Here is a 23,657-nt window from a genome sequence, read left to right on the forward strand (position 1 = left end):
CTCTGGAGAACTGCTGGTCAAGACCACTTTAAAAAAAATTACAAAACTTTGTCTCCTTGGAAACAAAATCGATAAAAATTGGGGGGAAGCTCAAGAGTTTTGCACACTACTGTATGTGAAGACACTGAAATTGGTTTTGACTTTAAATTGCGTCTCTAATGTCCTTATTGAATTACTTATTTTTATTTCAGGGCTGTACTTGCACAACACAAACTTTCTACTGTACTTGTTTCACAACGGATTAATCAATTTTAACCATTTACGACATTGTGAATGATGTTAGTATTGCAAGCACAAGCAGCCACAGAACAGGAGAAGAGCAGTGATTACAGAGTCCTGTGACCTCCAGATGACACTGGCATTTAGTACAGGGCTGCCGATCCTTTCTAACATGCACCCTAGACATTTTTACTTTAATTAGTTCTTGCTTACTGAGAGTTTGAGCAAACAAGGTACGGCTGCTGAGATGCAGCTGAGCATTACACTTAGGAAGTAATATTTTTGATATTTAAAAATAAATATTTGTCAGGCTGGTGTCTAACATTACGTGTCAAATACTAAAATGTGACATTTACAGCTGCTGAGTATACGTCTACAAGTATACTCAGCAGCTGTCTATAGGTAGTCCTATGAAAAATGTTGCCTTTTTGGTATTTGTACAGATAACATTTTGTACTCTTTGAAGCAATACCAATTAATACAAGTGTATTTAAACCCAAAATGTAACAACTTGACTGCATTAAACATTTGCCTATATTAAATCAGTAAATAAATATCAGACACTTGCAACAAAATACACCTGTACATATGTAACACTATCAGATCCACATAAATGGAATCCAGCGTTTGTGAGATCTAGGGTTGGGTATTTTCCTTTCTGTGGGAGTTTGTGGTATAATCACTCCAGTCGCAGTCAGGTTTTAAGAGAAAACCTGAGGGGATACCTACGAGTTAGTCAGGGTGATTTAAAAGTATGTTGGTCATAGTACACATAACAATGATTGGCTCCAGCAAGTTCAGATCAAGATCACTTGATGCGTAAAAAGAAATGAATAATAAAAGGCCCAATGAACCCTCCCAGATTTTATCTCGGGATCTGCAGATAACTATTTCAACTATCGGTGACAAAGTGCATGTATTTACAATCAGAAAGCAATTTTAACTTGCATGGGTGCAGGGCCAATAAAAGTCTTTTCTATCCAAAAACAACATTAAAGCTGCAGCTTGCCAGTGAACATATGGGCAAAGAGCTTACCTTTTGGAATATTGTGTGGTCACAGTAATGATAGGATGCAGAGCACAGGCCAAAGACAGCTTTTGATGAAAATAACCCCATTCAAACTGTGAAGCATGGTGGTGAAAATGGTACGGCTTGAGGTTGCTCCTCTGCCTCAGGGATTTGGCAGCTTGTTGGCAGGGCTTGAACTTTCATTTTTCACTATCAAAGCTTACTTGTTGATGATGATGTGAAGCTATTTGTAAATGGTAAAAGGACTGGCACTTTTCTACTTAATCTGAGCACTCAAAGCGCAGTCTGAGTGCTCAGATTGTAGTCTGAATGTCTAAACAATGTAGGACCATTTAATAGGATAATGCTTCTAAGGACTCAAAGAAATCAACCAAGGAATGGTACAAAAACAAAAAAAATGAGGTGGTGTTGAATGGCTTGGTCATAAAGAAAAAGACTTTCTATTCCATTCCATTTAGATTTGCTGGGGAAACCCTGTATAAGATTTTTTTTTTTCTTATACAGGGTGCCATAGTAGTTTGAAAGGTTACTATATTTTATCCACACAAGCATTTCACATCTATTGGTATTTTTGTTGAAAAGGTTTATTTTGGTCTTGTTTAGGTATGTCACCTTTATCTGTAGACACCAGGATCAAGTGCTTGTCTAAATATTAAAACAAAAAAAACAATACTCTCACTTTGTGGGATTTTCTTACTTTTTTGCGATTTGCATGCACCTAGAACAAGTATGATAGATATGTATTCTATGTATTGACAGATTTCACCCTGCCGTCCCTGCTGGAGGTATTCCTGAACCGGGAGGTGAAGGCCATCCCTCTCAGAACAGGGCTGAAGGCTGCAACAGATGAGCAGACCTCTGGGAAGAGATCCCGTGTTGCCAGCAGTACCTGGAAGTCACGGAGGTCCCGGCGGACAGCGCAGAGATACTCTGTGAAAGATGCTCGCAAGTCTCAGGTTTCTACCTCAGATTCAGAAGCCAACTCTGAAGACAAAACTGGCCCAGGTAGTGCACGGAGCCGAAGATCACATGGCTCTACCATCCAGGTAAGCTGTCAGCATCATCGATCAGACGCCTCGCAGTTCACGTCCACCGGCACCACCACAGAAACCATGAGTGCCCCATACCCACATCCCAGAGCCCCTGGATCCCAGATGGCTGACAGCGAAACCCTAACAGACCCAGCTGCAATATCAATATTCAATCGAATGGAAAACTCGCCTTTTGATCTCTGCCATGTGTTGCTTTCCTTGTTGGAGAAAGTGTGTAAATTTGACATGAGCATCAACCACAACCCTGGCCTGGCTGTCAGCGTTGTACCTACTCTCACAGAGATCCTTACTGAATTTGGAGATTGTTGTGGTCCAGGGGGTGGAGGAGGAGCAGGACCAGAGGAGCTTGCTGGAGGCTGGACAGATGAGCCAATTGCACTAGTTCAGAGAATGCTACTACGAACCATCTTGCACCTGATGTCTGTGGATGTGAGTCAGAATGACAGCCTTCCAGACAGCCTGAGACGTAGTCTAACAGACCTGCTGCGAGCCACTCTCAAAATCCGGAGCTGCTTGGACAGACAGAGTAACCCTTTTGCTCCTCGGCCCAAGAAGACTCTACAGGAAGTACAGGATGACTTCTCATTCTCTCGTTATCGCCACAGAGCGCTACTGCTTCCAGAACTTTTAGAAGGAGTACTGCAAGTGCTGCTGGGTTGCCTGCAGGCTTCCACTCCCAACCCTTTTTTCTTTAGTCAGGCTCTAGAGCTCATCCATGAGTTTGTTCAGCACCGTGGCCTGGAGCTCTTTGAGACTACAGTGCTTCGACTGGAGGGACTTGGCAGAGCCAGAGATTCTAAAGTTGGAGGTGAAGCCTCAGAGAGGCTACGAGGCCTCATTGCAGGGGTCTTCAAGATTGTCAGTGCTGTAAAGAAGGCAAAGTCAGAGCAGCTGCATCAGTCTGTGTGTGCCCGAAGGCGCCATCGTCGCTGTGAATATTCCCACTTCCTGCATCATCACAGAGACTTGTCAGGTTTGCCCGTCTCTGCTTTCAAGCAAGCTGCTAGGCGCAACCCCTTTGAAGAGGATGGAGAAGGTGGAGGAGAGATGGAGGGTGAAGCAGTACGTTATCCTGAGCGCTGCTGCTGCTTGGCTGCCTGTGCCCACCAATGCCTGCGGCTCCTACAGCGCCTGTCCCCCAGCGGGCCAGGTGTGTTGCAGGTATTGGCTGGGGTGCAGGCTGTTGGAATCTGCTGTTGTATGGACCCCCGTTCAGTCGTAGGACCTTTACTCCATGCCTTTAAAGCTCCAGGGCTGCGTAGTTACCAGTCTCATGTTCTTAGTGTCCTGGGGAGACTGATCTTAGACCAGCTTGGTGGGGGACAGCCTTCAGAAAAAGCCAAGCTGGCCTCATGTAACATCTGCACTCTGGATAGCAGCCAGCTGCCAGGCCTGGAGGAGACATTGCAGCACGGGGAACCTTCAGCTATTTCTACCAGCCTGTGTTACCGCTCCCAGGGTATTCTGCCAAGTGGAGGGGGCACTGAGGATATGCTGTGGAAGTGGAATGCTCTGGAGGCCTACCAAGAGCTAGTGTTTGGTGAGGACTGGCAGCTTAGTCAGCAGATAGCTGGCCATGTGTGCCACCTAACTCAGAGGGGCAATGCTATAGTGCAGTGGCAGCTCTACACACACATCTTCAACCCTGTGCTGCAGAGAGGGGTAGAGCTAGCCCACCACGCCCAGCAACTGGGAGTTTCTACTGTCTGTACTCAGGTCTGCAGCTATCACACGCAGTGCCTGCCCGTGGAGGTACTACTTGTTTACCTACAAACGTTACCATCGCTTCTCAAATCAAGGTGAGCTGGTTCACAGGTTTAGTTAGTTTAAAATATAATTCTCAGTTTTCCCTCTTCATCTGGCTGTGTGTGCGTGCGTGTGTGTGCGTGCGTGCGTGTGTGTGTGTGTGCGTGCGTGTGCATGTGTTGTTAGATGTCAAAACCTCCTGAAAAAAAGCAGCACGTTCTTTGGTTATGAATATTTTCAGAAGCATTAGCAATTTATTTTATAAATTTCTTCTGAAAGACAAGTGATATGCATGTTTATTTCGATAGATATTGCATATTTCTTTCTTATGAAATGGATTCCTGTCCTTTTGATACAATGACCTAAAGCAAATATAATCCACCAGTTCAAAGGAGGATACCTAATCTACTTGGAATTTCTTTGTCATTAGATCTATCCCTCCAGGTCATTGCTAATTAATGCTAATCAATAATTTAGCACTGCTTTGTGAACTAAGCGAGATGGAGAGGATTATTGACAGTTTATGTAAGAGTGTCGTGAGTACAGTAGCATAACATAGCAGAGGCAGATAATGTTTGTTCATGTGCTTTTATCAAAATGCTGGCAAATGTGAAGTTGTGTAAAACTGTATTTTTGGTTTTTGGTGTGGATATTCTCAGTTGTCTGTAGAATTCTGAGATGTTGAGACAATCCAGAGACATACAGGTTAAGTAAACTCTGAAACGCCCATAGAATGGGACGTGCAGAGGTCTGTGCCTGTGTGTTAACCCAGGTGACCTGCTGAGATTACATCTCAGCGGCCACTCTACACATGCTGTGATTGGTTGCATGTTCTTGCGACCCTCAGCAAGATCGGGAGTGTTAAAAAATAGATGGCTGGATGCTTTGAGATGTTTTGTCAGCAATAGGCTGATAGATTTCCTTGTTAAAATTCAGAGAGTTCTCTGCTCTCTACAGGTTTGACTGACATCTGTGATGGGTTTGGTTTTTTTCTCTCTTTTAACCAATCCTCTGAATTACATTTTACAACTCTTTAGAGCATAACAATAAACTACTCATATCAATGAGGTGTCTGATAAAATATTTATTGATTAAAAAGTCCACATGTGTTTTAACAGGAAAAAACATTAATAGCCTAATAGCTAATCAGTTTAACTCTGCTGCTATTTTTCATTATGTTAATTTATTTTGAGACAAAATGCACAACAATTTACTTTTAGATTCAGAAAAGCAGGAATCAAAATTCTCAGCTTGTGTCGAGACTTTTAGTTTAATAGACTATAAATGTAGATCTATAAGTTTATATAAACAAGTTTTCACTTATCCTCAAAGCCCAAATAAAGGGGTATAACATTTACAATTAAAACTCTTTTATGTTTTCTGCAGCAACTTTAAGGTTTTTGTGCCATATTCAGTTGTTTGGTATGCAATGGATGTAGTTGTAGATCTAGTTGTATTGGTCTGTTTTATTATAACCTCAGCTCACAGAACACAGGATAGTTGGTGCGTGGCTTACTAAGATGTTAAATCTGTACTGGTCTCAAGGATGAAATTGAACGACCACATTTCCCCATGAAGTCTGCAGCATTACTCCATGACAGGCTCCAAATTAAAAAGTCTTCATTGGTACTGAATTTGCAGTTGCATATGGTCAGACCTCACATCTTTGCACATGGTCACTCTCGCTAGGTTAGACTATACAGCTCCATCTACTGGGCTATATACATATTTGTTCCAAATATAGCTGCAAAGTTAGCTGGCTGCAAAGCGGTGATTAACTTGTGTTGTTTAGGTTGGCAGACAGATGGAAATTAGGCGAAATAGGATCCACAGATCATTTGATTTGGGTCACATTCATGTATGAGTTACACAAATTGGAGCTTCAGAGCCTTCAGTACTGCGGGAAAGGGTTTGAGCGACATGTGTCAGATTTTTCTGTCTTTCGTGGTCTCACAAACCGAGCGATTGAATCGATGAGGTTATTTGTGTGATCATCCTTCACGTGGATGGGCAAAACCAATTCTACTTAAGTGGTTTTTACATCACCTTCTTATGCAGTCTGCTCATGCAGGAAAAGTTATCGAAAGATAACCTGAAAGACGAGCAGCTTTTCTTCAAAGTTGGACATCATCTGATGCATTGCCCGCCACTGCATCATCTCCTGCTCTCGTTTCGGTTTCTGCGTAACAGGAATCATATTTTTCAGAAGTGAGCATTAAATATGCAGACTAATGAATAGCCATTCTGATGGAGTTTCAGACCACTAATGAAAGGAGGAAATGTTGTGAAGAAGCAGATTTAATCAACGCTACATTTATTTAGAGGAAGACTGGAGAAAATGGGTTTAAATTGGTGAAAAGAAATCAACAAGTTAATAATCTGTTAAATTTGTTTTGTGTTTCACGCTCCCATCCTCAAAGCTCTAACTGAACATCTGTGTCACCGCACACTGCAGAGAAAACTCCATGCTGAGATTAAAGTGGTTGTTTTTTGTTTTTTTTGTGGGATTTCAGTCCGTTTGTAATGTTAGCACTTCTCTCAAGTTGTTTTTCCACACCAAATGTTGATTTCACTCAGAGGTGACGCTTTATTCTTTCACCATAATTTACCTTGTGCTGTGATAGCGTCATTTATTATTCATCACAGCCTCAGTAGTGTGTGTATATCAACAGTAAACAAATTTAAAAGGGTAAGGTGTCAGCTGTGTTTTCCCAGTAAATATATGATTTGCCTTAAGATAACAAGTCGTGAATTTGTCTTTCATGTTGCTCAATAGAATAAACATGAAGCAGAAAAGACATTGGAGAACAAAGAAAACGCAGTAAATAAAGACTAGCAGGTGTGTCCGTGTGCATTATTGTAGATGATGACTTATTTATGTAAAGGTGTTGTGCTGGAGAGAGAATTATTTCTGCAACCTGAAGAGAACAAATGGAGTTGGCGTGTGAAGGCTTCTGCGTGATGAGGGTTTTTTCTGTCACTGGCTGGTTACAGCACTTGTCTGATTGAACTGAGCGGTGCTTTTTATTTTAATAAGGGAGCGTTGCGGTAGGAGGTATTTGTGTGCACTCTACACATCTACCCGAGTTGTCAGCATGTTGTTTATTTTGCTGGCTAATAAGAAGTACAACTCCAGTTCCAAAAAAAGTTGGGATGCTCTGGAAAATGCAAATAACAGAACGCAATGATGTGCAGATTTCATAAGCCCATATTAAATTTGCAGCAGAAGATAGAAAACGTATGTTTAAACTGAGAAAACATACCATTTCAAGAAAAAGGTTATTTTTAATTTGATGGCAGCGACACGGCTTGAAAAAGTTGGAACAGGGTCATGTTCACAATCACGTAGCATCTCCTCTTCTTTTAATAATAGTCCATAAACATCTGTGAAATGAGCTGCTGGAGAGAAATGTTGTCCCATTCTTATCTGATACAGGATTCTAGCTGCTCAACAGTCCTGGATCTTCGTCACTCTTTCCATTTCATGATACACTAAATGTTTTCAATTGGTGAAATGTCCTCAGCACCTGGATTCTTCTACTATGGAGCCATGCTGTTGTAGTAGATGTAGTATGCAGTTTAGACCTTCCCTAAAAAGGCATTGTCTGGATAGGAGCATATGTTGCTCTAAAACCCGGATATGCATTTCAGCAGTGATGGGGCTTTTCCAGATGTGCAGTACCATAGGCACTGAGGCACCCCCATACCATCAGACAGGCTTTTAAACTGAACGCTGATAACAAGTCAGATATTCCCTCTCCTCTTTAGTCCAGAGGGTGTGATGTCCATAGTTTTCAGAAAGACTTGGTACATTTTCTAAGTACAAATATTTTATGTTTTATATGTTCTGTTGTCATTAATAATAATTCATGGCATTCTGTTTTTATTTACATTTTACATAGCTTCTCATCTTTTTTGGTGTTGGGTTTATATATATACCCATTCTTTATGAGGGGGGTAATAAATGACACAGTGCATTTTAATGTGAAAAACAACTTATTAAAATGTCCTTTTTGTTTAACTTAGTTTCTCATCTTTTGTATTATAGGGTGATCAGAGACCTTTTTATTAGCTGTAATGGACTCAACCAGGTGACAGAGCTTGTCTACTTGGACCAGACACGCTCTTTAGCTTTGAAGGTGTTTGAGACTCTGATAATAGGCAGTGGAAAGCAGCAGGCTGAGGGGGTGCTTCAGGAGCTGGAGAGTGCTGATGCTGAAGAAAGGGAGGCTGTCTTAGGCCTGGCTGAGGAACTGGGGTCCAGAGGCATCGGAGAGGGCGCACAGAGTCTCAGCAAGTTCTATGAAGGCCTGAAGGAGGCTTATCCACGACATAAGAGCCGTAGCGGCCAGGCTCGTGGACCAGGGCGCAGCCGAACAGAGATCCACCTCCATGTTATCAATCTTTTTCTATGTGTGGCCTTCCTCTGCGTCAGCAAGGAGGCAGATTCTGACCGGGACTCAGCCAATGACTCCGAAGACACTTCGGGTTATGACAGTACAGCAAGTGAACCTCTGGGTGGACGGCTGCCATATCTGTCCCCAGACAGTGTAGCCCTGCCCTCTAAAGAGCAGCTACGACGCGCCGCTGATGTTTGGTCAGTGTGTCGGTGGATCTACCTGGCCAGCCCTTTGTTCCAGAGACAGTTCTTCAGGCTGGGTGGACTGGATGTCTGTTTGCGCCTTATGGCAATGGTCATTCAGAAGCTCTCCTGTAAAACGAAGGATGGAAAAGCAAAGAAGAAGAGAGACGGCAAAGGTAAAGGCAGCCCCGATTCCACAGCCACTTCACTGGGACTGGAGGAGACTTCTCATGATGCATCTGAAACCAGCAGCACCAGTCCAGCTGAAGGAAAGACCAAAGATCCATCAAAGAAACTTGAGGAAGAATGGCAACTTCAAAGTATTCGTCTCCTTGAGGCTTTGCTGGCTATTTGCCTACACAGTGCTAACTCAGCCCTGCAGAGGATAGAGCCTGAGCTTTCTTATCAGGTATGTTGAGCAATGTGTTTAATTAACTAACCCCTAAACAGGCCAAATACGCAAAAAGTTACTTTGGCTTAACTTAAAGTGTCATGTCCTCTCGATTATAGCTCCATTCAGTGGAGGATACCTTGTTAGAAGTGAGAGACCAGCTCTCTCGGTCTGGAGTGGTGAACTCTGACCTTGCCATACCCCTGTTTGACTCTCTCCTGAGAGTGGCCTTGGCTGAGGTGTCATCCTGTCCCGATCCCCCTGAGGAGAAGCCAGAGAGGGTGAGTCCTGCCTTGGGAGAACCTGTGAGACAATAAATATTCTCCACTTTCATGAAACACTCATGTATAAAGAGACATGAGGTGCCGTCATTGTTGATCACATCTAATCACTCTATAAAGCTTTTGGCAAAATGTCTCTCCATTATTTGTTCGGCTGAATTCCATTTACTCATTAAAATTAATCTTTTTTAAATCTCTTTTTAAAACCATTTGTTTTCGCTTGCACAATATGTGCCTGTTTTCACACTACTAAAAAGTCACTCATGAAATAAATATTTCAAATGACTATATTATGGCACTAAATGAAAGCTGCTATAGGTTCATTTATTGACCTTTTGTTGAGCAGTTAGTATCTTGGAGGCCTTTATTGCCCATATCTGTCCTGTTGACTCTAAAAACAACAGGCATACTTTCCTGCCTGTTTTTTACTTCTCTGTCTTTTATGTTACTGTTTTTCTCACTCTTTTAACAAATTCCAGAGATAATTCCTACTGATTTCAGCAACTTGGCAGAAGGGCAAAACAAAAGGGCAAATGCCTTCAAAGGTTTCAGGCAGGGCTGAGAACTAGAGAGAGAGTTGAGAGCCTGTGTGATCAGAAACAACTGCATTTTCTTGTGTGTGACCCCATGTTATTAACTCATCATCTCCCACCAGCAGCCACTATTAACCAGTCAGACGGACAATAACATGCAGTGCAAACACGAGTGAAAATTGTATGTTTCTTTTTGCTGCCTCTTTTGTCTGCAGAGTGAAGTATCTGTGCATCTACAGCGTGTGTTTGAGCACCGTGGTAAAATATAATGAGCAGTGGTGTTTATTTAAGAGGCAAGCGTACAATGAGAGGAAAACCATTTTCCACCCAAGTGTTATCAAGCATCAGTACTGCCGTGTAAGGCCACTCGCACTATGTTGCTAAGCAGCTGTTATCAGCCTGATGTACAACAACAGAAACAGTGAACGTAAATAATTGTAGCCCTTGTGTGGAGCCAGCAGCGGATGCAGCCTCATTTTAAAACCCAGCATGCTGCTGATGTTTCTTTGTTTTAGTGGATTTTACACTCTGCTGTCAGCTCTTCAGACAGACTTAGTTTAATTAACATATCGAAAACATTTTTTAATTCAATCAGTTATCTTCACACATGTTGACAGTTTCTCATTTGCTCAGTACAGATGGGCCTCTACAAACTCTCACCTCCTTAGCAGTGCCACTATCAGTGCAGGCTTTGTAAAGCGTTATTTAAGATTCGCAAGAGACATGAATCTGTTTTTTCATTTATTCCATAAATAAGGCAAACACAAACGAAAAGAAGCCGTCCGCACTTACATGACTGAAAGTAACTGTCTCATGTCTCTCAGCCGTGTTTTCTTCAAGTCTTAAAATGCCTGTCTGACTAAGCCTGTTCCAACACAGGAGGATTTGGCTTTTTATATAATAGATTTACCTATTTCCTAAGAGCTTAGTTCTTTCTCAGTGAGCACTGGCAGACTGTGATGTTCGCTTAACCATTACAAGTATGTGCTTGAAGCACCGAGATTAGTCTTCCACCGCAAAGTTTGTCCACTGATTTAGACCAGTCTTTTAAAATGTTCACCCACAATTAAATATAAAAGCAGCCTCATATTAGTTTCGAAGGAATAGAGGTGTGTGATGCAAAAAGCCTCTTTGAACCAGGAAATGGTTTAGTTTGTCAGTTTACACGTGTGTGTGTGTGTGTTTGCCTACATGCACATATGATGACTGTTCATGTCGAGGAACTGGGGCTGTGTGAGCGCCTTGCAGGTCAGCTGATATTTGTCTTATGACTAAAAATCTTGTACTTTCTTTTTCCCCTGTTTTGAGGGCAGTCGATTCGCCGCATCAGGCATGACACTCCATGTCATGCCTTTTACATTTTACCCTAAAAATACTCGACCGAGGAATTTTATTTTATTTTTTTATTTTTTTAAAGCAGCATTGGGTAAGCTCTTATGAAAGCAATCTTATCTTAAGTGCTTGAAAGTTAACCAGCCGTTGAACTTGGAGTGTATGGGATTGAAATTCATGATTTTTTTTTTTCTTCTTCTTATTCCTACCTCCTCCTCTGCCTCACTTGCTCTTTCACTCTCTTCTTGCCAGAAGCTCCAGGTGTTGGCGGAGGGGGCGGCCCCAGCGGGCGATCTGTCTGAGGAGGTGGACGAGGTGCAGAGCTGCGGCGGCAAGCCCCCAGGGGAGGAGGAGGGCTACGACGCTGACAGCGAAAGCAACCCAGAGGACATGGCCAAGCAGGAAGAGGGTAGGTCCACACTTACTACCCCCCCCCACCACACACACACACACACACACACACACACACACGCATGCTTTTATTCTCATGTACTCCTCCTCAAGGATCCATAGCTGCTGCACATACCAAACCGCTTCAGATATTGTTACTGAGGCTGGTTGCAGTTCACACTTATATGAGTCTTATTACTTTTCACTGCCTATTCATTTTTCAGTTTATTTTCTGAACGCTATAAATCATTTTTACTTCAGATGTTTGTCTTCTCTGCATCTTGTTTTTATTGGCTATAACAACAACAGACTAACCTCGATGGATTGAGAGGTCATGGGACCGTTATAACCTCTAAACCTGCTTGTTTTGAGTCTTGGGAAATCTTGTTTCTCACACTGTTAACTGTTTAATCGGTCTTTTTGCTGAATGATTAGTCCTTTCTGGAGTTCTGTGCATTCACTGGATGCTCTTTTTTTCAGTGCAAATGCACATACAGACAGTTACTTCTATAATAAAGAAAAAAAAACAACATCCTCCTTTGGTGTGCTGTGGAGGATGTGAAGCAATAAACGGTGGCTAGTTTTTAATTCATGCATATGACAAGGCAGAAAATGCGTTTAACCTCTTGTGTCAGCTCTGTTTCACCGCTTGCAGGTTAAAGAAACGGCCCGATTACACTATTTTTGCTTCATCTCCTCAGAATAAAGTCATTGTTTTACGTTTTACAACTGCAGGCAACTAAATTCTTTTGGCCTCATGAGCTAGATCCTGTGACTTAAAGTCTTCATCAGATGGAAATTTTAGCTTCCCGGAAAACTCTTATGTCATGAGAAACAGAATCTTTAACCTTGAGTCATATTGAGCAAACCAACTTCAACTTCACAATGCAGTGCTATTTATTTGGTAATTAGCCCTATCTCGTGTTTCTATATAATCAAACCACTTATTTCCACTGAAAATCCTTTTTCAATGGTACATAGCTCAACTTAGGTAACTGAGCACAAGCACCAATGACTGTTCCTTTTTTCACACTCAATTAGAACTTGATCCTTTTTCCTGTATTTTTTTTAATCTAGCATTACAGCAATTCAAAATTATTTCTAATATTTAATAATAAAAATGTTTATTCCAGAATTTCTCTCCTCAAGCTGTTCTCGTTTTGTCCAAATTGGCTCCTGTAGCTGCTGCCTCCTCACATTTCCTGGTCTCTTAGCGGCGTTTACACTGCTCCAGATCCTTGTGTTTATTAGTTTGAGGTTAATTGAAAGGATAAAGACCATAAACATAGCGAAAAGTGACGTGAAATGCATACTGTAGACTTCCTGCAATTAAATTTAACCACAGACCAAACACAAGCATCAGTATAATGCACTATCAAGGCAGACGGGTATGACAGTTGGTACGTGGCTTTTAGTTTATATTTACTGCTAGCAATATGTGACTGGATGCGTGTGTGGTAGATTGTAACAAAGCGTGTAGCAGTGCACAGGAAGACAACCAAGCTTCTTTAATTAAAAGGAGTTTCTAGGAGCCATGTGAGAGCCTGCTGGACTGCTTTCCTTGAAAACATGAGGCAGCTCTGCAGCTGAGCACAGAACTGAGGCAAATTCATTTTTATGCTCTACCTCCAAGAACCCAAGAGAGGGAATGCCTTTGAATCATGGTGCTGTTCAAGGAGCAGAGGGTGGCATATTGTGCCTGTGCTTTAGCAAGGCAGGCAGTGCGTGCCAATCTCTTGTTTGTGTCTCTGATCTTCTTCTGTTGGGTTTCTTAGGTTTGAAGGTGGAGCCAGCCGCATTGCATGAGTTTGTAGAGGTGGCAGACAGGCCCGGGCGAGGCACGCTCCTGTTCCCAGAGATCTGTACGATGGAGTTGCAGCTACTTGCCTCTGGCTCCCCAGACCTGGAGGTTCTGAGTCATGTGTTTCACAGCCTGCTCAGTGCAGTACACGCCAATCACCACAATGCTGCTCTCCTCTATGACCAGGTCCCGCCAACCACAGTTTCCTCTTTGTGCTACACTTAACCACCTCCCGTATTTGTCTTACTTTACTACTCAGCTGTGGTCTAAAGAAAATGACTGACTGCTTTGTTCCTGTTTTCACAGGGAGGAGTCAAAACTATCCTGTCTGGCTTTCACAACATTCTCAGTCAAACAAACCACTCGTTCACAGGTTTGTTCTTCATCCTGCTTTATTTTTTTCCTGTCTTATCTGATCTAAACACATATTTTTCATGTGTGACGTCTCAGGAGGAGGGGAGCCCTCTCAGTTTGCTGTTTTCCTGAGATTTTTTCTGCTTCTGACATTTCAGCTGGGTCCCCTGGGCTCAGTGTCATGTTTTATCATAGGTACCTTTAGTAGTTCTTAGTCAGTCTTACCCGGTGGGCTTCTTTGGAACTTAAGTTGATCTTATTTGACATTATAATATCATGATGTCCAAAATCTAAAGGAAAAACAAGATAAGTGTTTGTTCTCTGTGGTGTTGGGGAGGATTTTTGTCCTTGGGATATTTTGTCAGCCAATTTCTAATGGCTAAAAGTTCAAATACAACATAGATTACATTCACAATTATTGAGAAAGCTTAAGAAAAATCATCTATTTTCTGTGGTAAGAAATTATTCTGATGCCTGCCAAAATGCGATGATAACTCTTTATGTAATCTGCTCTTCATTGGTCTACATTCAGATTGCCAGACTGTGCTTGTGGAGCTGCTGGTTGCCATGGTGAGCCAGAGGATCACAGCTGAGGAACTTGCTCTATTGAGTCGCCTCTTCCTGGAGAAGACCCCACCTAATGTAAATAACCATCTCCTATCAGTCACTCAACAGTGTGCTGTTTGCTTGCACTCGTGATGCCTGACACTGATGTCTTCTTGTTCTCAGTGCCTGCATGCTTTTGCTTGTTTTAAAGCAGGAACAAGAATCTATTTTTAACACACCGTGCTGTCAGCCTCTCTTCTCACTTCTTGCCGCTTTAAAATGTATCAACACATAATGCTCCCTTAGGTAGCTTCATTCTGTATACAATTAACACCAAAGTGTGCAGAACAGATGTAATACTAGTACTTATTAACACACGTCTGCATTTAATTGGAATTCAGACGTCTATGAGAGCAGACAGGAAGGATTTATTTTTAACAACTTGCAAGGCAAGTTAATTTTGTCATCTGTGAGGATAACACACAACTCTTTGTGCTTAGCTGTATTCATCTGCATTCTTCATGGTTTGTTTGCTGGTTCTTTATCAATATTCTGCAGGTTTATTATGGATCACAGATAAATCCGTTACATTTCTTAGTGTATTAGCTTTTATGGGGGGGCTTGGTTTAGTTTTTTTTTTTTGTTTTTTTAAAGGGACATATCTCTTTATTGGGTGTGTCAGGACACCCGCTGTGAAAATCGGCACGATCGAATATGTGGAGCTACCCATTGTGGCAACCCCTTGTGAATAAGAGAGCAGCTGAAAACAGCTTTAAGTTTAGGGTTACAAAAAAGCCCAGATTTAAGTGTTTTTTGCATCAAATTTAAAACAGTTCCCCTAACTTCACATTTACTTTGTTACCTCCCAGGAGATTTTACTGAAGGGCATCTTACAAATTGTCGAAGCCAACATGAACATCGAACCTCTACACTTTCTGAGTTTTCCGATAATCCTCGGGGCTTCGACTCCGGGAGTGTTTCCCCCCAGCTCCAGACAGAACTGTGCCGCCGGAGGGAAAAGTGTTGGTTTGCCCTGGAAGAGCAAGCTGTCTCCAGGCCGTAGGGAGGGAGAAGCTGAGTACCAACCGAGCCACCTGCGCACCTCTCCCTGGCACATCGCCCCTCTCCACCTGCCCTTAGTTGGACAGAACTGCTGGCCCCATATGGCCAGCGGCTTCAGTACCTCTATATGGCTGAGGGTGGCCGAGCAGGGAGCGAAGGACGGGGACAAAAACAGGGGTGAGGCAGAACTCCTTTACTAAGAATCCTTTGTGCATGATGCCCATGAACACGAATCGTTTTTGACATTCTCTGATTATTGTTTTCCAGAAGAAAGTAACCCTCCTGCAGCTGAGTTGCACCATGCATCATCTCAGGCAGGGACAAGATTGCTAGAGGAAGGACTCATTCATATTCTATCCATGGGCTCCAAGGCACTGATGCTTCAAGTGTGGGCAGACTTCTCTACAGGCGCTCTCACTTTTAGGTGAGCTCCAAGGAGTGCAGTCTCAAAGTAGTGTCAAAAGAATGAAGTGCTGTTTCTTAAGTATTCAGATTTTCTTGGACTTTAAGTATTCTAATATATTTCTTTTCCTCAGGATTTGTATAGACCCCAATGATGAGATAAAAGCAGGCCTGTTGGCACAAGCAGACTCAGCTGAGGGCCTGTTCAGTGGGGGCCAGTGGCAACACCTTGCCCTCACTTACAGCCAGCAGCCGGAGGGAAAGAAGAACGTCCACGGCCGCGTGGTCGTCTGGGTGTCTGGAATCTGGTGAGGAAAACTGACCGAAATGTAAGCTGTCGTTTGGCTCGCATGGTTTGATAAATAATTAAAATTCAGTCCAAACTGCCATTTTCTGTAGGAAGTGTGAAGTTTCTTTGGATTACACCCTACCCAGAAAGTCCAGTTTATCATCTGACAGCAACAAAACCTTCTGCATGTTGGGCCACTGTGTGCCATCCTCAGAGGAGATGGGAACACGCTGGAACATGGGCACTGTGCTACTCTTCAACGGTAGGGCTCCTGTTAAAATGAACTGAAGATCGTGTCTGTAATATCATACTTAGACATGCGCACTGCAGTCCGTTTCAATTGTTTAACTGCCCTCAGTGCTGCTCTCTGGTGGCACATTGATTATCACCTTCACTTTTACAAAGCAGTAGAAACTGTAGAAATGCTTTGTGATGCATTTGTATTTTGCAGCTGTATAAGGCTGCGCGTGGTGTGATGTGTGGCGTGCTGTGGATTCTCAGCATTCTCTCGGGAGGCTTACTGAATACTTCTCTGGTTACCTCTAATTGGCTGTGAAAGCCTTGCATCTAGGCGCTCTCGACCTATGAGCCCAACTGATGTGTTTAGACAAGCTTGGCCTCTCTGCTGTGGTTGGAATTCATTGTGTGTAGCAGGTTCTTCTTTGAAAAGCAGGACTGAAAGTATCAAGAAAAAAAAAGTTGACCAGGACACCTCGGGAGTCTTGCATTGCATCAGCTCATGTGTTATTAATTTGCAGCGTATTAGTGGAATCATATAAATCATTAACTCTTTGAGTTCATTCAGGCTTTAGTTTGGATTTCTCACAAATCAATTTTACAGCTTCTGGATTGCACAAACACACAAAGATATTCCTTAAGAGAGAGGATATTCCCTTTTCCTAAGACAAATAATAATAGATGTTTGCATGCCTCTTCTCAGGGTCTAGAATAGGATCTGAGGAGGCCTTCTACCTGTACACGAGTGGACCAGATCTCACCTCGATCATGCCCTGCAAGTATGGCAAACCCAGTGTAACATTCTCCAAGTTTGTCACCCAGGAAGGTCTGAAGTGTGAGCACGTGAGAGAGATTTTAATGAAGAGCAAGGATGTAGACACAACAACTTTGGTCGTAAGTCTCTCTTTTTTAACACGAGGCATTAAAACATCAGCCGTGTCACAAAAAGTGTAATTATGAAATGAAGCCAGAAAAAAAAATGTTGCCATGTTTGTTCATCTCTCACTCAATTCCTGCAATGCCCACCGCCGACCCCTCTACTTATGCAGGGTGATTCAAGTGCTCTGTTAGCGTGGCAAATCCCCCCTATGTCTCATTTATTGTTTCATTTCACGGTGTATGAGTTATGTGCTGTTCCAATTAGCTGTCATTAATGATACTGCATGGTAGGAAGTAATTTGTCCCAAATGGGGAAAAACAACTATTATAGTTAAGCTGCAGTTATTTTAGTCAGACTGAAAATAGTTTTTCTCCCATTAAGTGGGAATTGCTTTGTTGATAATTGCTCATTTTTAGCTAATAGCTAAAAAAAGAAAAGCCAAGATGATAAGAATAAATGTTTGGCCATTTTTTTTGTAACTTACTGTTAAATCTAACAACCCTTGCCCTGGTGTACATTTGTACCCTATTTGAGGACATTTTGGCTCCTTATTTATTTATTTTTTAAAGTACTTTATATCTAATATCCTAAATCAAGTATCAACAAATTTCCCACGTGTGGGACTAATAAAGGTTATCTTATCTTAAGATATTACTTTTTTCCCAAAAAAGATAATTGTGTGCGTTGGTTTCTGCACAGGAGAGCCTGGCGGTCGTGTACGCCCCCAGCAGTCCGAGAGTCTACACAATTTATGAGCCTGTAATCAGACTGAAAGGTCAAGCAAAGACTGTGGTTACCCAGCGGCCCTTCAGCTCCAAAGAGGTGCAAAGTGTATCCCTGGAGTCCAGTGCTCTCAGAGCTCTGCTCCCCACCGAAACCCACGGCCTGCAGAGTGTCCTGCACAAGATCGGAGGAACTGGAACTTTTGTCTTCCTCTTTGCACAGGTGGGATGATTTAACCCTTTCTCACCCAAGTGTCATACAGGCTGCCTGGACTTATTTTGTAATTTTGGCTTTAAAATTACTACATAATTCTCAGCTTTCAAGAACTATTTGAATTTTCTCTCTAGCCCAAAATAGTTGAGGAGTTACAGTAATGTGAGGCACATATGGTAAAATCTAGAACCTGATTTTTCTGTCTGTGTGCACACAGCAGTATCTCGTGAATGCTTTGTGCTACCGTTATACACCAAATATCTCCATAAAGCTCATCTTCTCTTCTTTCCGAAACCAGTTGGGGTTTCTTTCTGACACAAACTGTAACAGAGTTATGATTATTTAAAGAGACCCAAAATAAGTAAAGGGTTAAATGTGAAGGGCAAAGCCTATATATAATATGTATGCAATTTGATTGCAGTATGTAGGAGAAAGAAGGCTCTTGAATGACTTTGGAGAATTTTTGTATTTGATTAATTATATTCCAGGCCAACTGATGAGGTGCCCATTAGTTCAGTTTCATTCATAAAGAAAGCATTTGACATTATTTTGTGCTTCTGTGAGATCTCAGTGGCCACAGCAGGCCCTCATGTTCACTCGGTTTTGTTTTTTCCCCCTTCGCCTCCTCTGGCACCGTTGTGTCCAGACAGTGGAGCTCAGTGACTGTGAGAAGACCCAGGCTCTGGCCCTGCAAGTGCTGCTGTCGCTGTCCAAATTTAACCAACACCGCATCCACGAAATGGACTGTTACCATGGTTACTCCATGATCCATCAGGTCCTCATCAAGCCCAAATGCATCGTAGGATATCACATGTTGAAAGTGAGTCACACCTTGAACTCTTGTCTTCTGTCCCTGCAGCCTCAGCTGATCTGCACAGTAAAATATATCCTCTATTTATTTGATTTTTGGGGGGCCATGAATCTGATCTGGCCCGACACACTGGTTCCTCTCTGAGCCGGTGTTGGTGACCCTGCTGTTACTTGACCCTCTGGCTGTGTCTGTAATTGAGCTGTGTGATGGCTCTGGCTGAAATGCATTGTGTCTGACTTGATGAAACACTGAGCTCCTGCAGAGTAACACAGCAACTCTGATTGCATTTGTCACTTTAGGCTTTCTCATCCTGTATTGTATAGCATAGAACTGCACTGATTAGTGGCATTAAATTCCCATGATCATTCCTATATAAAAGGAACACGCTGTGCTACAGTTGTTGATAGTTTCCATTTGTACCTTTCACTTCATGCTGTAAAAGAAATCTACCTTTCTTAAACTGGGGTAGTTACATTGTTAACCTGCATCTTAATGTTTTAACTGAGTGCAAGGCTGCAAGCTTCTGTCTTCTAGTAACAAAATGTACCAGAGACATAAAGGACTGCAAGATTTATGACCACTGCAGTGAATCTGGTCACAAATGATATTCTTTGATCGATACAGACAGGGCTGCTCGTGGAGTAAATGGAATTAGTTTTGACTGAGTTGACCGAGTGATAAGCACTCCAAATATTTCATGGAGAATGTATTGATTTTCTTCCTGCTTGAGATTCAGAACTAGAGATTATCAATATGTTGAGGTGTGTTTCTGATGAGAGTGAACGGCGCCCTGTGAGTTATTATCACAGAAACTCTACAGAAGTCGTTGCGTTTCTGACGGCCACGATTTTTCTTCCTAGACTTTACTCGATGGGTGTTGCAGTGGACCCATCCTCATCCTCGGAGAAGACGGTCAGTTCCATTTGGACGCGGAGTCTGTGGCCGTGGTTCAGGATTTAAGGCTTCTCTCAGACATTCTGTTGGATTGGAAGATCTGGGCCAAGGCGGAGGTAAAGACTGCATTACAATTAAATGTAACTATGGCACACAGTCTAATTCAATTACATCGTTTTGGTCAGGTCCATCACGTCCAAAAGCAACATCCATGTATTTGCACACATATATTTTCTTAAGAACAGTTTTTATCATTTAGCATTTACATCAAAAAGAAACTGTAACATTACATCAAGTTAAAGTCCATCGCCCTTCGTGCGAGGATATCTGTAATGTAAACATCCAGAAAGCCTCTCTCCTCCTTAATAACAACTCATCATCTCCACTCTCCTCGGTGGAAATAAGTAGAGCATAAATAAATAATGTATGATGTTTTTGAAGGACACTGTGTCTAACAAAGGCAGACAAAACATGAAAAACTAAGCAGGTGAAGATGAGCAATCACACATTCATTACTGTGAGGATACTTCAAATGAGCTGCATTTCTAATGCAGTTTGTTCAAGATCTAATCATTCATTTTCTCATCACACCTGAAGGTACAGTTGTCTTTTTTTCTGAATGACTTTTGTGAATCTCAGCGTTTCTGGTTTTTTTCAGGGTCTGTTCATTTATTTATTTATTGTTATTGATATCCACTCCTGAACAGACAGAAAGCTTAAAACATTATCAGCTAAATGATGAGCTTCTTAGAAATTCATACATTAACTCTAGTGGCCATAGTCACTGATTTTAGTTCTCCCACAAAATCCCCGCGGCCTCTGAAGCATTTTAAGGTTTTATCTTCTGGTGAATCAAATGTTTTCGGAGGAAGCATCAGTTAGTGGTTATTCCTGCAGTTTTTGTGCTGCAGACGACATTTTTTAAAATCAAAGAGTCCGTGATGATTCTTTCCAGAACTGTTTTACTGTCTCAGCCGTCATATGGTGTCATTTACTCTTTGTGTCAGTGCGGAGTGTGGGAGACGCTGCTCGCTGCCTTAGAGATCCTCATCAGGGTTCACCACCCTCATCAGGTCTTTAACATCCGTCAGTTCCTCAAGGCTGAAGTAGTGCATCGCTTCCTGCTCACCTGTCAGGTATTACAGGTAGGTCGCTGCCACAGAGCTGCTTCACATTCCCTTCCCTCTTCCTTCCTTTTAATTTTAAATATCGTGTTTGTTTTAAGGAACATCGGGATGAGCATCTCACAGCGATCCCACAGGAAGTGTCTTTGTCATTCATCAAAATCATCCAGGAAGTACTCGGGTCTCCTCCGGACATGGATCTGCTAAAACTGATCTATAACTTCCTGATGGCAGTGCACCCACCTACCAACACCTACGTCTGCCACACTCCATCCACCTTCTACTTCTCACTGCATATAGGTGAGGAAGCGGTTGCAGCTGAGCGCACCGGCTCCATATCAAAGATCCATTAAGCTAATGTGCCATGTTCCTTTGATGTTTCTCTGTCAGATGGGAAGCTGTACCAGGAGAAGGTGCAGTCCATTATGTACCTAAGACACTCCAACAGCGGAGGAAAGTCTGCCAGCAGCTCTGTGGTGTCGCTCTCCCCGACTGCTTTCGCCGATGCTCCTCATGACGGTACAGCTGCTCCAACTAAACACCAACCTTAATGCACTCCCAGTACCCTAACACAGCAGATAATTAAATACAGACCTCAGGTTGTTGCTTTGAATGATATTATAAATCGAAAGCTCAGCAGTGCTTTTATGAGAGTATGTGCCTCTAACAAAGGAAATTTGTTTAACATGTTTAGTGCTGTATCAGCCTGATTACGTTGGGTTTTTCCCCCTCACTCTGTGATGAATTGGTCTCAAAAGTTTTATTTTAAGAACTTAATGTAAACATCATTACTTGTGGGAAAAAGCTGATGCATGAGCATTAGGTCATTATAACTCTCCCTCCCATCCTCCTCTGCTTTTAGCTTTTAAAAAGACTTGAAATAACCTCAGCTTGATGTAAGTCTATTAGAGCCTCTCTTTGTAATACTTTGTGATATAAATTCAACATATCTAATTACTCTATCGTTTTACCTCTTTTGACTGAGCATTTATTATTCCTGGTTTTACTTTAAGAGCCCCATTTTGCAATCACGGTGTTTCTTTTTGATTTATATTTTATTTTAGTTAAACTTTAGCAAGCACATGAGTAATTCCTACAATACTTTGTGATCAACTCAGCTATAAGGGGATAGATTTAATTTCCTAGTCCTGTTTAAACAAGGACGCATTATGTTGTTCGCCGCAGCCCGCTGGTCTCTGAGTATTTGTGTTTGCACTTTAAGTGTTGTATACTATGCGTGCATACAAATAAGGTGCTCTGCAGCCTTTAATTGAAGCATTTGCAAATACTCAATGAGTCTCTTGTGTTTTCCAGGCCATCTCCATGCTTCTTCCCTTGATCATGGAGGTGATGATCAGTCATTACGTGCCCCTAGTCTGGGGCCGTCTCCGTACTCTTCGCCTCTGCTGACGCCTCGGCTCGGACGCAGTAGCTCAAACGAGGCAGCCGAAGGTGACGGGGCGTCCCTCGCCACTCATCAGGCTCTCGGAAGCACAGAGACGCTCAAAAAGGGCGGAGGTGATGAGCAGCTCCTCAGCAGCTGTGAGTCTGCCAAGACGATATGTGAGGACAAAGACGCGGGCGAGGGAGCAACCCCGCGCACACCATCCATCAGTGTGGAGGAGGAGCGGGATGAGGCAGCAGAGGTCGACAGCCTGGCAGACGGGAGCGTTGGGGTGGCAGAGTCCGAGGACAGGTTCGAGTGGGTCATGGACGAGGCGCCACGCCGACCTGACAGCCTGAAAGGCATCCCATCCTTCCAGAGGAGCCACAGCAATCTTGCTAGTCTGGGTCTGGCCTTCCCAGCTACAAATGGCTCGCTGACAATCAGCCGGTGGCCCACAGCTGCTGACCGGAGCTCCATCCCTGAAGACTGGGAAAGTTACACCTACTCTCCTGGCTATGAGAGGGCTCACAGCAAGACTGAGTCCAATGACAGGTATGTAGTTCTCTTTAACATGGCAGCTTGATATACTGTGAATGAATAAATAAATAAAAAACATTCGGGATGTTTTAAGCGCTCATTATCATAAGTAATTATGTTTATGCAGCCCATAACAAACTGTGGCCAAGCTGCAGTGAGCAACAGTTTATCTAAATCCACGTGCACCAGAAACGTCTCGCATCTGATAATGACCAGAGTCGGGATTTGCATAATCTTCATAAAGCATGTGCTCAGAGTAATAATCCCCAGCCAACTATGACAACGATTTGTACTTCCGTGATAGATTCAGCTTATTCCTCCTTGTTATATTAAATTCAACACTCTGTCTGTACTTGACTTTCTTAGTGTTATTTGGTTGGTGTAGCCATTCATGTGCAGTAACATTCGTCTTGGTGTGTTTCTTAGGTCCAGCACAGAGGATTGCCTGGTGCTGATCTGCTGTGGGCTCTATGATCTTCTGAGGGGCATCTTGCTGCTGTTGCCTGACCTCATGCTTGAGGAGGTGATGGACAAACTCATCCAGACAGAGGCCCTCATCGTCCTGGTCAATCACTCATCACCGCTCATCCAGCAAGGAGTCATGAAGGTTGGTTTCTCCTTAGAGAGTCTGATGTACTGTAAAGCAGAGGGGGGGTCTGATTCTGCACCAGGAGTTCATTTTCATCCCAGTATCTTCTGCAAAATACTGTTACGGGCTATAGGATGTGTGAGCTCATTGCCATTCCAACAAGCTGTAGTTACACATTAGTTTTGTATTTTATGCTTTGCAGCAAGCACTTTTTCCCCCGAGATACCTCACACTGAGCTTTTAGAAAGCTGG

The 23,657-nt window shown here is 42.7% G+C and overlaps 1 protein-coding gene across 8 annotated transcripts in view; it reads left to right on the top strand.

Annotated features, from left to right (window-relative positions):
* Nucleotides 1–23,657, top strand: part of lyst (lysosomal trafficking regulator) — a 60,794-nt gene that overhangs the window by 22,993 nt on the left and 14,144 nt on the right. For 7 of the 8 annotated variants that reach the window (XM_005742432.1, XM_005742434.1, XM_005742437.1 and 4 more), the window contains 20 exons: nucleotides 2,009–4,100; nucleotides 8,096–9,038; nucleotides 9,140–9,301; nucleotides 11,419–11,575; nucleotides 13,332–13,543; nucleotides 13,664–13,730; nucleotides 14,244–14,353; nucleotides 15,127–15,496; nucleotides 15,587–15,743; nucleotides 15,856–16,029; nucleotides 16,121–16,272; nucleotides 16,951–17,141; nucleotides 17,827–18,072; nucleotides 18,710–18,883; nucleotides 19,735–19,884; nucleotides 20,776–20,913; nucleotides 20,994–21,192; nucleotides 21,283–21,411; nucleotides 22,207–22,831; nucleotides 23,243–23,423. In XM_005742432.1, the coding sequence (XP_005742489.1) occupies nucleotides 2,009–4,100; nucleotides 8,096–9,038; nucleotides 9,140–9,301; nucleotides 11,419–11,575; nucleotides 13,332–13,543; nucleotides 13,664–13,730; nucleotides 14,244–14,353; nucleotides 15,127–15,496; nucleotides 15,587–15,743; nucleotides 15,856–16,029; nucleotides 16,121–16,272; nucleotides 16,951–17,141; nucleotides 17,827–18,072; nucleotides 18,710–18,883; nucleotides 19,735–19,884; nucleotides 20,776–20,913; nucleotides 20,994–21,192; nucleotides 21,283–21,411; nucleotides 22,207–22,831; nucleotides 23,243–23,423 (6,629 nt within the window). The remainder of the gene's footprint in view (nucleotides 1–2,008; nucleotides 4,101–8,095; nucleotides 9,039–9,139; nucleotides 9,302–11,418; nucleotides 11,576–13,331; nucleotides 13,544–13,663; nucleotides 13,731–14,243; nucleotides 14,354–15,126; nucleotides 15,497–15,586; nucleotides 15,744–15,855; nucleotides 16,030–16,120; nucleotides 16,273–16,950; nucleotides 17,142–17,826; nucleotides 18,073–18,709; nucleotides 18,884–19,734; nucleotides 19,885–20,775; nucleotides 20,914–20,993; nucleotides 21,193–21,282; nucleotides 21,412–22,206; nucleotides 22,832–23,242; nucleotides 23,424–23,657) is intronic. The other variant, XM_005742436.1, reaches the window with a different exon arrangement.

Source organism: Pundamilia nyererei, unplaced genomic scaffold (genome assembly GCF_000239375.1).
Source record: "Pundamilia nyererei isolate P.nyererei 1_Seehausen unplaced genomic scaffold, PunNye1.0 scaffold00120, whole genome shotgun sequence".
Taxonomy (NCBI): Eukaryota; Metazoa; Chordata; class Actinopteri; order Cichliformes; family Cichlidae; genus Pundamilia; species Pundamilia nyererei.